At 42.4% G+C, this 13936-nt stretch overlaps 1 protein-coding gene and 1 long non-coding RNA gene across 2 annotated transcripts in view; both read right to left on the bottom strand.

Annotated features, from left to right (window-relative positions):
* LOC310703557 overlaps positions 1-13936 on the bottom strand; it is a 453580-nt gene that overhangs the window by 213266 nt on the left and 226378 nt on the right. Inside the window, exon 2 of the long non-coding RNA XR_014524254.1 lies at positions 8481-8666. This is a non-coding gene — a long non-coding RNA (uncharacterized lncRNA). The remainder of the gene's footprint in view (positions 1-8480; positions 8667-13936) is intronic.
* SLX4IP (SLX4 interacting protein) overlaps positions 1-13936 on the bottom strand; it is a 94605-nt gene that overhangs the window by 79669 nt on the left and 1000 nt on the right. Inside the window, 1 exon segment of the mRNA XM_083495927.1 lies at positions 5975-6028. Coding sequence (XP_083352053.1) covers positions 5975-5998 — 24 coding nt within the window. The 5' untranslated portion in view covers positions 5999-6028.

The following is a 13936-nucleotide window of genomic DNA, read 5'->3' on the forward strand; positions in this document are numbered from 1 at the left end:
AATCAGTTTGATACCAAACGCATTATCATGCAAACTGCTACCGATTTATCATTTGAAACCAATTGCAAGGAATGATTTTTATACTCCCATGTTTCCTCCACTGCCTGGGTAACTGTAAAGCATTCATGGAGAGACATTCTGGGTAAACAGCTTAGAAAGTGAAATGTGCCCAAGTTTAAAAAGAAGAGAACAGAGAAAACACTTATTCTGGGGAGGGAGAAACAGAGTTATAAAACCTAGAAAACATCAGCTTTCTCCACCAGTGAGCAGAAGGAAGTCTTTTGGCCTTCATGATTTAGCAAAACATTAACAAAGCACTGTTTACTCAGATGTAAGTCCCTCCATGTTCAATGGCATTTACTCTTGGGTGAGTACAGTCATACCTTGGTTTTTTAACAGCTTAGTTCTCGAATGTTTGGGCTCCCGAACATTGCAAACCCAGATGTGAACTTTTCCGGGTTTTTTGGAAGCCGAACGTCCGACGGGACTTCCATGGCTTCTGATTGGCTGCAGGAGCTTCCTGCAGCCAATCAGAAGCCGCGCTTTGGCTTGTGAATGTTTTGGAAGTCAAACGGACTTCCAGAACGGATTCTGTTCGACTTCCAAGGTATGGCTGTATGTGTACAGGATTGCAGTGAATGAGGTGGGCAGGAATGATCCCAATGTATTTGCAGATACCATAGTGAAGAAGACAGTTCAGATCCTCCTACACGCTGTTTTCTTTTTAAAAAAAGAAAAAAGAAAATATTCAGATTTATTATCATTTCACGAGTAGAAATACAAATATGTCTGTATTGTTAAATGTGTCTCTCTCATTCTGCGGAAGCTACGCTGAGAGTATATTTACTTGTGTGGCAGTAATAAGCCCTCCAGAGGAAGCTACTGTTTTGCTTAACTATCCTGATGTCATGGCCGAAAGCTGATTGCCAAAATAAATGGAGAGGTAGACTGTGAATGTCTGAATTTCTGCATTTGTACCAGGAGTCTACACAAGATTGCTGATCAGCAACCATAACAATTTCTGGACTCCCGATACGGCATGGAAACTTAACCCACTTATTTACTTTGGCAGCCGCACGTCTCCTAAGGAAACCAGGAGGACTCAAATAATCAAGCCTAATAGCCATTCTTAGAACCGTTCCTCTCATCACATGATGAGGGTTTGCTGTTTACAAGTCAGTGGTCTCCAGACCACAGCATGGTTTGGACATTCACGGTAAAATTAGCTGGGCTCTGCTGGGGACCGAAAATACCAACAGCAGCTTCTATCCCCTGACGCATTCCTTGGTGGAAGTTAAGTGCAGTAGAGCATGAACAATGCCAAACATTGACAGAAGATTGCTGGACTGTCATTCCTTCCATCCTGAGTTGATGGTATTATGCATGCAGAACATTAGTCATCCTAATCCGTGACGTAACGGCGCACAGCGTTAACCAAGGCTGGCTATTCTTGCACACTGAGATAATGTGTCGCTCTCCTGCTCTTCAAGCTGTTAAATCCATTACTAAATTGTGGGTGGGTGGGCTTCGCACAAGGCAGGGAACAGAGGAATCTCGACCTATCAAACGACTGCTCAGGACCCTTCCCCAAGATTGTCCAGAGACTCAACTGTGCGAGGAAGTCTCTTGGAAGAGACATCAGTGTGAGAAACCCATGGTCTTCAAAAAGTTATGGACTCCCCATCAGTCCCAGCCAACATTCCCTATGACCAGGGATTATGAAATCCAAGATCTGAAACCACAGGTTCCTCGCTCTTGCGTTGCACAAAGGCAACTAGAAACGCTATCACTGTAACTTAATTGTGGGCTGGCTCGCTGCTTAATAGCTTTTTAATATCCTAGACAGCTAAAGAATGCTAAAAAGGCAGCCTTTTCCAAGGGTTTTGTTGAGAGAAGTGGAGAGATATTAATTTGTGTTGCCTCCTTGGCTGGATGGAGGAGAGGCGTAGGAAGTGCCACAGACTAAGGGTGTAATTACCCCATGGATAGCTCTCTCTTTTTGGAGGGAACATCAAGTTTCTTTCTGCAAGATAAATCAACTGTACACCTCTACGCATCTGGCAAACTAGGCTGCTACCCACAAAACTTGTTATGTACTGAAGTTCTCACCCTGGGCCAGCAGGGGGATACTGTAGATAGTTATGCAAATAAGGGATCAAAAGTGACGTTCAGTGATTGGATAGTTTTAGAAAATTGTTACAGTTACGTTGTGCTGGAGCTTTATATAAGCAGGCTGACTGAACTCTTCAGTTCAGTTCTGTTCTGGCCTGTGAATAAACAAGAGCTGTTTGAAGAATCACTGTGTCGTCTGATATGTTCACCCACAACTTAACAAAACTCATGCCACAATGAACTCTTATTTGCATGTAAATTGTCACAGCATGTTTCCCCAGCAATATGAGGTGCAGAAACTCAAAAGATCTGTGTCCTAGGGTTTCTTCGCTTCCTCTTTAGAAGATACAGTGGTACCTCGGGTTACAGACGCTTCAGGTTACAGACGTTTCAGGTTACAGACTCCACTAACCCAGAAATAGTACCTCGGGTTAAGAACTTTGCTTCAGGATGAGAACAGAAATCGTGCGATGGCGGCGCGGCGGCAGTGGGAGGCCCCATTAGCTAAAGTGGTGCTTCAGGTTAAGAACAGTTTCAGGTTAAGAACAGACCTCCAGAACGAATTAAGTTCTTAACCCAAGGTACCACTGTATTTAATTGCACTTAGGCTAGGAAACATACATTCCAGCTGGATTGCTTTCCTTCGCCCTACAACTTAGTAGCGTTTAATATTTAAGCGCATCCACTCAAGTCACTAGAGAAAGCAGCCCAACCGAACTTAGTGGGATTGCTGTAAATTGAATAGTTTCAGAACTACATTATCTGCAACTCAAAAATAGCCATATAATCCTAAGTGTGCTCCCAAGGCACTTCCTCTGCCCTCCGTATTACACTGAATGCAGCAGGGATTTTAAATGCCCTCCAGCTTTTTGACCCTACCCAGGTCTGCCTGATCAGTACGACTTGACATTCTGCAAAGCCATGCAATGGGGGAAACTGTGAAAATTCACCTCAATAGAGCAGCGATGCACTGCGCTAGAAGCCCATAGATGTTCCCCTTAACTTTTAAACTCGGAAAGTCCGGCAGATGGGTTCAGATAAGCTGCTACAGGAAAAATGAAAGATTTCGTGCAGGCATTACCAATGTGATAGACTGACCACCCAAGTGTGCAATTACTTCCAAGACACACACACAAAATTCATTTGTTTTTCCACACAGCTGACATGGGAAAATCTTGCAAGGAGAACAGACTAATTTTAATAACTAATGGTTATCCACTCAAGGTTGTTTTTTTTTTAATGATATTATACAAAAATGATAAAACATTGGGTTGAATCCAGGGTGGATTTGATTTAAATCAATCAATTTAAATTACGATTTAAATATATCGATTTAAATCACTAGTCAGTAAGACTTGATTTAAATCCTTTTTTTTACAGAAAGACTCATTCTTGCTGGTATAATCTTAATATTTTCAACCGGATGAAGGTTTCATTTTTTGGAATAATAAATTTTCAGAGTAGTTTTTACAGTTGTATCAAAAATGACTGATTCGGTTATACTATTAGAATACTATTACATAGACAGATAATTATGAAATGATTGTGCGGTTTAATAAGTTAACTGTTTATATTTGGACAACGTTTCTGCTGTACTTTATTGGAAGGAGAAAAACAATCATTTTCTTAATAACAATTTAAACCATTTATTTAACTAAAGCAATAACATTATAGCACATGTCTCCATGTTTGTTAACTGATGTGGTTAAACAATTTAAAACAAAAACAAAAACTTAGACTGAGTTTTAGCACACATGAAAAACTTAAAACAAATCCTTATTTCCTGATGGATAGCCTTTGGACTATAATGTAACTTAAATAAAAAACTATCTTTGGAAAGATTTTTCCTCCAAAAGCATTTTATTTTAAAATCCGATTTAAATTTTAAAAAATCCGATTTAAATTTTAAAAAATCCGATTTAAATTTTAAAAAATCCGATTTATTTTTTTAAAATCATTGATTTTTATCCACCCTGGTTGAATCCAAAGATGTCCTTCTGCACTCGGAAGGCATCTTCAGCCCTTTAAAACACTATTGTGGTTCGAGGACCCGATCCCCGCTTAGTGAAATGAAGACACAAGGACACGTAATATAAGGTTAATGGGTCAAGAAAAGGCCACAACTTTATTGATTACAGCAAGTGAAAAGGTATTGGCTTAGGCATTGGATCATGTGACTTGACTCCACCCACTCAGAGAGGGGTGAGTCTAAAAAGGGGGGTTTATTCACCAGTAGGTGGAGCCCGTTGATGCTAATCCAACTATAAGCTCTCCCCTGATGTCACCGAGGGTCGTGCCATGGCCCCCCGCCACACAGGCATCGGACAGGATCCACGACCGCCGGGTTCCTTTAACGGATTACCCAAAATTGAAGGCGTAGGCGATGGCCACACCTAGCCTTTCGACACACAACACATTATTCCAATGCCTAACCTTCCCACCAATACCACGAAAGTTGTGACGATTGCTACAAGGTAGGCGAAAAAACCACAAAGCCTAATGCCAAATGGAAAAATCCCTACCAGGCCCCCCGGACAACCAGGGCGACCAACCTAAGGTCCATAGCAAGGCCAAAAGAAAACTTAGACCCTGAGCTCTAAGGGAGTGGAGGGTGGGTGACTCGCGACGGGACGACAAAGAATGAGGCCGCATGGCTGGCACAGCTGTCCACGCCCCCTTCAAGCTGCCTGGTTGGGCGCATGCCTGTGGGCGTGGTGCGCCAGCCAGGTGAGTGGGTGGCAGGGGGCTAACGCCCCCTGCTTGAGGCAGAGATCTGATCCCGCCCACAACCCCTCCCCTCTTTGCAGGAGGAGAATCTTTATACTGAAAGACCTACATTGGCTCCCAGTACATTTCCGAGCACAATTCAAAGTGTTGGTGCTGATCTTTAAAGCCCTAAACGGCCTCGGTCCAGTATACCTGAAGGAGCGTCTCCACCCCCATCATTCTGCCCGGACGCTGAGGTCCAGCGCCAAGGGCCTTCTGGCGGTTCCCTCATTGCGAGAAGCAAAGCTACAGGGAACCAGGCAGAGGGCCTTCTCGGTAGTGGCGCCCGCCCTGTGGAACGCCCTTCCAGCAGATGTCAAAGCGATAAACAACTACCTGACATTCAGAAGACATCTTAAGGCAGCCCTGTTCAGGGAAGTTTTTAACGTGTGATTTTACTGTATTTTTGGTTTTATGGAAGCCGCCCAGAGTGGCTGGGGAGGCCCAGCCAGATGGGCGGGGTATAAATAATAAATTATTATTATTATTATTATTATTATTATTATTATTATTATTATTATTATTATTATTATTATTACTGTACCATGTGCTATTGCACAGAAAAGTGAACTTCAATCTAGATGTGTTTTTCCACCCAACAAGCATCATCCTTGCAGACTGATGAGATTTGTCATAGAACGTATCAGTTATGATACTGCACAACCTCTTCTGAATACCAATAAAAATTATTTGGACAAAACTCTTCTGAATACAATTTGCCGAGCAGCTGTACTGGCTATCCGATTTCCATTCATGCCTCCTACTAGGATCCAACTTAGTAACATCTTTTGCCAACAACCAATAATACAGCTGGTATATTGCTTTTGTTCTTTTATTATTATTTGATCACATATATGGCTTATTTTTCGTGGTGATAAGTATCAGCATATGAGGTGCACTTAACACATGGTTTAGAAAGCTGCAAGTTTGCTGCTGTCTGTACACAAGAATAGCTGGCAGACCAAGACCGCAATTTGCCATGCTAATCTGCCGCTGCACCGGAATAAGCTGAGATCCTAAGGCTGTGCACTTCAAAGCAAGAAAAGTTCACCAAGTCAGTAATCTGCTGCTATTTAGGTTCCGAAAAGCAGCTTACCTTTATAACCAATTTGTGCAACATCACGGCAGTCTCTTCGATTTCGGATGGAGCCTGCAAGTAAAGTGGAAGGAGAGTCGCTTTAGCAAAAAGGCAAGAAACACTGGCAACTGAAGTCAGCGTTCCAAAAAGCACACAGTTGAGGGAGTACCGTACTTTTCCGTGTATAAGATAAGTTTTTTTTACTTTAAAATAAGGTTAAAAATCTGGGGGCGTCTTATGCATATACCCATTTTCTGAATTTGGGGTCCCCAAAAGTAGGGGGCGCTTTATACACAGAAAAATACGGTACTTAGAGGGAGAAATGTTATGCACGTGTATGTACATCATTAGGTATGTATCTCTTTACTTAACAACTCACAGCCAAGGTCTGAACTAGGTGTCCCCAGATGGGAGAGTGGTTGTTCCCAGGACTAAGATGAAACTTGTCACTTTTGCTATTGGACGCTGCATGTTGTTTAAGTGATCTTGTTATATTTGCAGTATGGGGATGTGGTTTTCGGGTATATTATATTTGTTATCAATCTGCCGCGTTACGAAATCGTTGCTGTGTTGCTTTGCTATGTTGTTTGAAATTTGTTTTTGTAGCGTCTGCTCCCCGTTTCCTTGTTGCAGGCAGCTCTGAGCATGATTCCTTTGTGTGGGAATGTTCAGGGAGGTAGGAGAGGATATATTGTTTATTAATATATATTCTTCCTAACTTGCGCTAGCAAGTTCTATAATTTAGCACACACACCCCTTTTAAGTGCATAGCAGGTAGCTGGTTGCAAGCTTGCTTAAGCTTTTCAATATAGATTCCTAGTAAGATCCCTTGTTTCCCTCTTAAAAGAATAAATACGCCGCAATCTTATTTAAGACATATAAAAGTAGTTTACTCACAGCATCATCAGTTCACAGATGGATCCCTGAAGGCAGACTTAGTTACAGATATATAAATGTGAGCCTATCCTATATAGAGATAGTCTCTTTGTCCTCTGTTGGCTGAAAGCCAACAGGGCATCTCTAGCTAAAAGCTGTTGCTCCAACGACGAATTCAAAGAGAGAGAGAAAGTGGCTGTGTGCTTTTGTTACCTGCACAGGTAAGGTCATACCCATCTCTAGTCACATGCAAGAGGAAGGATGCTCCAGGCCAGGAGGAAACAGGAAGTTTTCGACTGGCTGGAACAAACATCCCCTTTGCATGTCTACTCTAGGCAAAGAAGGAATGTTGTACTTGACTGTTATTTATGTATCACATCCCACACTTTGTTGCAAAAGCAGCATGCAAATTGAATGAATGAATGATTGATTGATTGATTGATTGAATGAATGAATCCTGCAGCCACAGGATTGGATCAGAGCATTGGGAACCAGTTAATTTGACTAGAGCATTGGAAACCAGAAAAAGGGACATATTTGTGGTGGCCCCCTATCTGTAAAACTCCTGAGGAACACAGGGTCAGATCCATCAAGCATTACATTGTTTCCAAATGTCTTCATTTCTATGAGTGTTTTCGGCTAGGCTGTGTGATGCTTCAACTTCTGTTTTCAGATTACAACAGAACAAATGAAGCAATTGTATGTTTTACGTAAGGTTGCATTGGAAGGCCTTTGCCTAAAAATATTTCTGTTTCTATCTCTATCTGCAGGTTGTGCTTCTGATGAAATCCCTAATCTCTGATCATATACTATGTAAGACACGAGACAAAATAAAGAAATGATGGACTGCACAACATTGGTACTTGCAAAGAGATGGGGTTTAGCATGCACTGATGATCAGCGATGCTCGAAAAGTGTCGAGCCTCTCTATATGTTGGATATGTTGGTTTGATTTCAAACCACACAGGCAAAGGAAAACAGGCCACACAGGGTGTCACTGTGACATCAGGTAATTGATAGCTGGGTAGTCCTGCCAAAGTTGTCTTTGATGGAGGAGGTAAGGATGGAGGAGGTAAGGATCCCAGCTGGATCTGTTTTGCTTGCTGCAGACTATGAGATGAATAGACATTTCTGAACCAGAGAAGATTGACTTGTCCTGCTATCACTTCTGCATTTACTCCAATAGCTGATTAATATCAAACATCATGCTGGCATCTATATTCCTTTTTAACAGAGGCAATAAAGACTTTAACAGAGGCAATAAATAAGCAAGCATTTTCTATCCTTTTACATTAGGGAATTAAAAAAACAACACTTCAATAAAAGAAGAATGGCACATGCTAAATGCTATTTGCCCATTTGTTGCTTTGATAAACTGGAATATTCTTGCAAAAGGATGCAGGTTACTGAAGTGAATTTATTGCATAGCTCCAACAGAAATAAACAGACAGGAGAAGAAAAATTACGGGCTTTGAACAACTCCATTTCTCTTCTAGAGTTCCCACATTTTATTAAAGCCTGATTCAACTGAGCCTAAAATCTGCCATGCTGATAAAAAATCCCAGTTCCCCAATTACAAAAAAAAAAAAAAAAACGCACTTGAAGAATTTGATCCAGTGTCAATCATAGCTTCCGATTACAGTGATACCTCAGGTTACAGACGCTTCAGGTTACAGACTCCGCTAACCCAGAAATAGTGCTTCAGGTTAAGAACTTTGCTTCAGGATGAGAACAGAAATCGTGCTCCGGTGGCGCAGCAACAGCAGGAGGCCCCATTAGCTAAAGTGGTGCTTCAGGTTAAGTACGGACCTCCGGAACGAATTAAGTACTTAACCTGAGGTACCACTGTACGTGCAAACCCAGAAGCAATGGCTAACAGCTTCAGAACAAGCCATGGTTTACAGGAAGCTTATTGGGAAGCTGTTAACCATGGTTGACAGTTCGCACAGCCTGGGAAACCATGGTGAACAACTTACAGATAAAGTCAATTCAGTGCTTGGTGTAAGAGGGTGACAGCAGGATTGAACCCGATCCACTTTTCCAGAAACTTTTGTGCTCTGCTTCTGTGGGCTGAGACTGTTGGGAGAAGGGAAACACAAGGATATTGAATCAGCCTTCTATTTGCCAGGCAATAGGTCAATCAAATGGGTTGCGAAGTGGGGGAAAGCACAGCTCAATTTGCCACAGTTCCAAAATTGAATTCATGTCCGCATAGACCCGAATGAAGGAAGTGGCCTATTTTTTATTTCCCTGGCCGGGGGGACAATCCTAAGATTGAAAAAAGGCTTCCCAATGTTCCATTCTGTATCATCTGCTGCCATAAACGCTTAGCTCCCCTTTTGCCTTTCCAGACACTGCCCTGAATCGTGCTTCAGGCTAAGGGGAGGGAGGGGTGGATTTGCAACACAGGCCATTCATCAGACCGACCAAAATGCTTTCTGCATTCCTCAAGTCCTGGGAAAAATAGGCTGGATTCTTTTATTACTAATCTTTGCACTTCAACACTTAACGGTCTGACAGAAGGGCTAATGCTGTGTAATTAAAAGCAAATGTTTCCTGGATTCAAAATAAAGCAGGGCAGGATAAAAGCTGGTTGAGCAAGAGCAGCGGAGCAAAGGGGAAGAGAGGGAACAAGCTATTCAGACGGAATTTAAGCTTTTTTAATAATAATGGGAAAAACCCACCCAATAAAAGCAAAGCAAATTAGGGCCATAAAAGCACTGAACTCTATTCTGAAGTGTCCAAACAGCTACTAAGAATCCTTTAGCTAAGCAGTTTTAAGACAAGCCACTGTGTTTGTGTGTGCTTTCATTGTGTGTATGTACAGGCAACATCTGACTGATGCGCAACCACGCACATCATGGTGCATGGAAGTAGCCGGAAAAGGGGGTGGAAGGTAAAAATAAAGGACCCCTGGATGGTTAAGTCCAGTCAAAGGCGACTATGGGGTTGCAGCGCTCATCACGCTTTCAGGCCGAGGGAGCTGGCGTTTGTCCACAGACAGCTTATTGGGTCATGTGGCCAGCATGACTAAACCGCTTCTGACACAACGGGAAACTGTGACGGAAACCAGAGTGCACGGAAATGCTGTTTAACTTCCTGCCGCAGTGCTACCTATTGATCTACTTGCACTGGCGTGCTTTCGAACTGCTAGGTTGGCAGGAGCTGGGACAGAGCAACGGGAGCTCACCGCATCACGAGGATTCGAAGCCGGCCTTCTGATTGGCAAGCCCAAGAGGCTCAGTGGTTTAGACCACAGCGCCACCCGTGTCCCTCCAAAAAGGGGTGGAACGGGGGCAGAACGGGGTGTAACCCATAACCCTAGAGAAACAGAGTAGTTACAACTGGGAGCCAATCTACAGGCATACCTCTTGTTACGTTTGCTTCAGGTTAAATCTCTTCAGGTTGCATCCCGCGGTGACCCGGAAGTACTGGAAAGGGTTACTTCTGGGTTTCGCCGCCCGCGCATGCGCAGACGCTCAAAATGATGTCACGCGCATGCGCAGAAGCGGCAAATCGCGACCCGCACACACACAGGCGCAGGTTGCGTTCTGCTCATGTTGCGAACGGGGCTCTGGAACGGATCCCGTTCGCAACCAGAGGTACCACTGTATTTTAGGTGGTTGCAGCCAATCTATTTTATGACAATTATTATTTAAAATTTGTATACGGGCCCTTCATCCGTAGATCTCAGTGCGGTTTGCCACATAAAAATACAAGATAAAACAGAGAATACACAACAAATACAAGAACAAAAATCCCCATTCCCACAACACATTTAAAAGGGTATCAGATGTTATTCAGCCCAAGGCGTGATTGAAGCAGAACATTTTTGACCAAAGGTGTACATTCCACACTCGTTCCTATGCTGCCACCCTCAGGACCTTTCATGGAGGCACACAAAGAAGGTATTCAATGGGTCAATCTCAGGAGCCACCCAAATTCCTGCGGAGAGAGGTGGTCTTTGAGGTCTCGTTCTCTCCTTCTGTGCCAGGGCTGTACCACCCAAGACTGCAGCTAAAGACTCACAGGACTGAACAGAAGAACTCTGCAGAAGAAAACAAACCCCCACATGTAGAAAGCTAGCAATTAATGAGGAAGTCTAGGCTAGATCTCTTCCCCACGATATGCTTGTCTGGTGTGGGCAAGGGTGCTTTTCGATACAGGTGTGTTCACATCACATGATCCACAAATGCAAAAATAAATAAACAAAAAATGAGAAGAGAAAGGAAGGAAAGTGTTCTACTGCCACCGCTAATGGCAAGCGTCCCACAGCCATGAGACTGTCAAAGAACTTCACATCCTCCCTGGACAAATTTGGTGCAATCCCACCAGCACCGCAAGCAGGTTCCATCATTCCAAGAGGCCAACTGCGTGCAGTTCTTTGTTTGTAAATTACTTCTCTGCAATCCTTCCTCTCCCCTATACTTGCCTAAAGAAACAGGCCGGTGGCTTGCCTGCAAGCCTGTTTCTTTCTGATTGAAGGCCTGCAGGCAAGCCGCAATTAACTGCAAGGTGCTTAGCCGCTTGTAGTAACTCAACGAACAATGGAAGACTGAAGACTTATGATGATGCAATGACCTTACCCTACTTCTAAGCGGATGTGAATATTCTGGTGGGTCAACATTAAATCCCTCTATACCCTTCTGCTTTTCAATTCTGCACAATTTCATATCAAGCCAGAAGAAAACTTGACTGCTCGTGCTGTCCTTATAACATCTGTTTTGCTCAGCCAAAGGCCATTAATAATTATTTTATAGTACAACAAAAATGCCGCACCACTGAAAATATGATAAACAAATAACACAAGCTGATGCAATAGCAAATATACGGAGCAGCAGCAACACTCAATTAGAAAAAAATACAGTGCAACACTTTAACAACAGAAACACTCCCAAAATTCTTCATCCACCTCAAACTTATAATACAACAGCCACATCTAGTGTCCAAAGGAATTATTACTGCAGAGACAGCAAAGGATAAAGAAAAGTCACTCTATCCAGGGACAGTCCACATAAATATTGGCTTATTCCTCCCTCCCTCTCTTTTTTTTTTTTTTTGATGGTGACACAGACAATTAATAACAGAGGAATATTCTTCACAACCGTGAGCAGAGCAGTGGGGTGAGGGGTAAGTGAAGACAAGTAACATTTAACTACAGTGGTACCTTAGGTTAAGTACTTAATTCGTTCCAGAGGTCCATTCTTAACCTGAAACTGTTCTTAACCTGAAGCACCACTTTAGCTAATGGGGTTTCCCGCTGCCGCCGGAGCACAATTTCTGTTCTCATCCTGAAGTAAAGTTCTTAACCTGAAGCACTATTTCTGGGTTAGTGGAGTTTGTAACCTGAAGCGTATGTAACCTGAAGTGTATGTAACCTGAGGTACCACTGTATAATGTTGTTTGCTGCTCCTGCTCAGGCTCCACAGAAAAAGCATTTTGGTTACTGAAATGCATTCCGATTGTGCAGATAAAATATAACGTATAGAATTCTACAGGGTGGGGTATTAGGGTGTGAAAACAGTCAAGATCCGAGGATTCCCAGGCATGCAACTCCAGATGGCACCATCTTGGCACCCAGCCATCGTCACTTGTTCACAAGTTGCTGATAGGCTGGTGCAAAATGCTAATTCCAAACACGTCTGTTTTTTAATATATATAACTTTTATTAAATTTTCTGTTTTACAATTTAAAATACTCATTTTACATCCTTAAAATATCAATGACTTCCATTCTTCACTTCCCATGCTTCATTTTACATTTCATAAATCCCTGCATATTTTACAAAAACTATACCATTCAGCATTCCATTAATCCATCAAAACTTGTTTACACTGTTGAATTTATCTTAATGCTGCCAGCGTTTTCAGCTGTATATAATTATTTCCCATATATTCAATAAACGTTTTCCAATCTTCTTTAAACATATGTTCATCTTGTTCTCTTATTCTATATGTTAATACTGCAAGTTGTGCATATTTTGTCACTTTAAGTTGTCAGTCTCCTTTGGTTGGGACCTCGCTCGTTTTCCATTTTTGGGCTAACAGAACGCAGTAGTGGCAAACATAAATAACCTTTTTTGACAGCTGAGAATATCCGTCTGAATTATCCCCAGCAGAAAGGACTTTGGTTTTGGGGGGAAAGTACTTTTGAACATTTTTTTCAATTCATTATGGATCATTTCCCAATACCCTTTTACAGGTCCACCACATTTGAAAGAACGTTCCCTCTGCCTCTTTGCATCTCCAGCACTTATCTGTCTTGTACATCTTAGCAAGCCTACTTGGAGTTAAATATAATCTGTGAATCATTTCTGAGCATCCCTATTTACACATCAAGAATCACAGACTAAGCCAGGGGCAGGGAGATTGATGCACATTTTTTGCTGGACTACAAATCCCATCATTCCTGACCACTGGCCATAATGGTTTGGGCTAATGGGAGTTAGAGTCCAACCACACCTGGAGGGACACATTCTTGGTCCATTTACAGATAGGTAGCCGTGTTGGTCTGCCATAGTCAAAATAAAAAAATTCCTTCCAGTAGCACCTTAAAGACCAACTAAGTTAGTTCTTGGTATGAGCTTTCGTGTGCATGCACACACATGGTGTATCTGAAGAAGTGTGCATGCACACGAAAGCTCATACCAAGAACTAACTTAGTTGGTCTTTAAGGTGCTACTGGAAGGAATTTTTTTTATTTTGATTCTTGGTCCATGTTCATCTCACCCCCCTGAACATACGCGAGAAAGTTCTTCTCTGAAAAATGTATTAACGTTCATTTGCTCTGCACAAAGTTACTAAAGCAGAGAACGGAATGCCGAATTATTACCTCCAATGAAATCCCAACGGAGCACAAAGGACTATGGTAATAGGATGGCAGCCCTGGCCAATAATCCCTGGATCTCTAAGGTGCCAAAATCCCAAGGGAGCAGAAAAGATTATCTATGTATGTGATCATAGCTGCACAGACGTTATTGGTCCAGAGATGGAAAGAAGAGAAGAAGAATGGGAGATCAAATTGATGGATTATGCCGAAATGGCTAAAATGACTGGAAGAATCAGAAATCAGGAAGACCAAATTTTTAATAAGTAATGGGGAAAA

Source organism: Podarcis liolepis (genome assembly GCF_965112155.1).
Source record: "Podarcis liolepis genome assembly, chromosome: 3".
NCBI classification, from domain to species: Eukaryota; Metazoa; Chordata; class Lepidosauria; order Squamata; family Lacertidae; genus Podarcis; species Podarcis liolepis.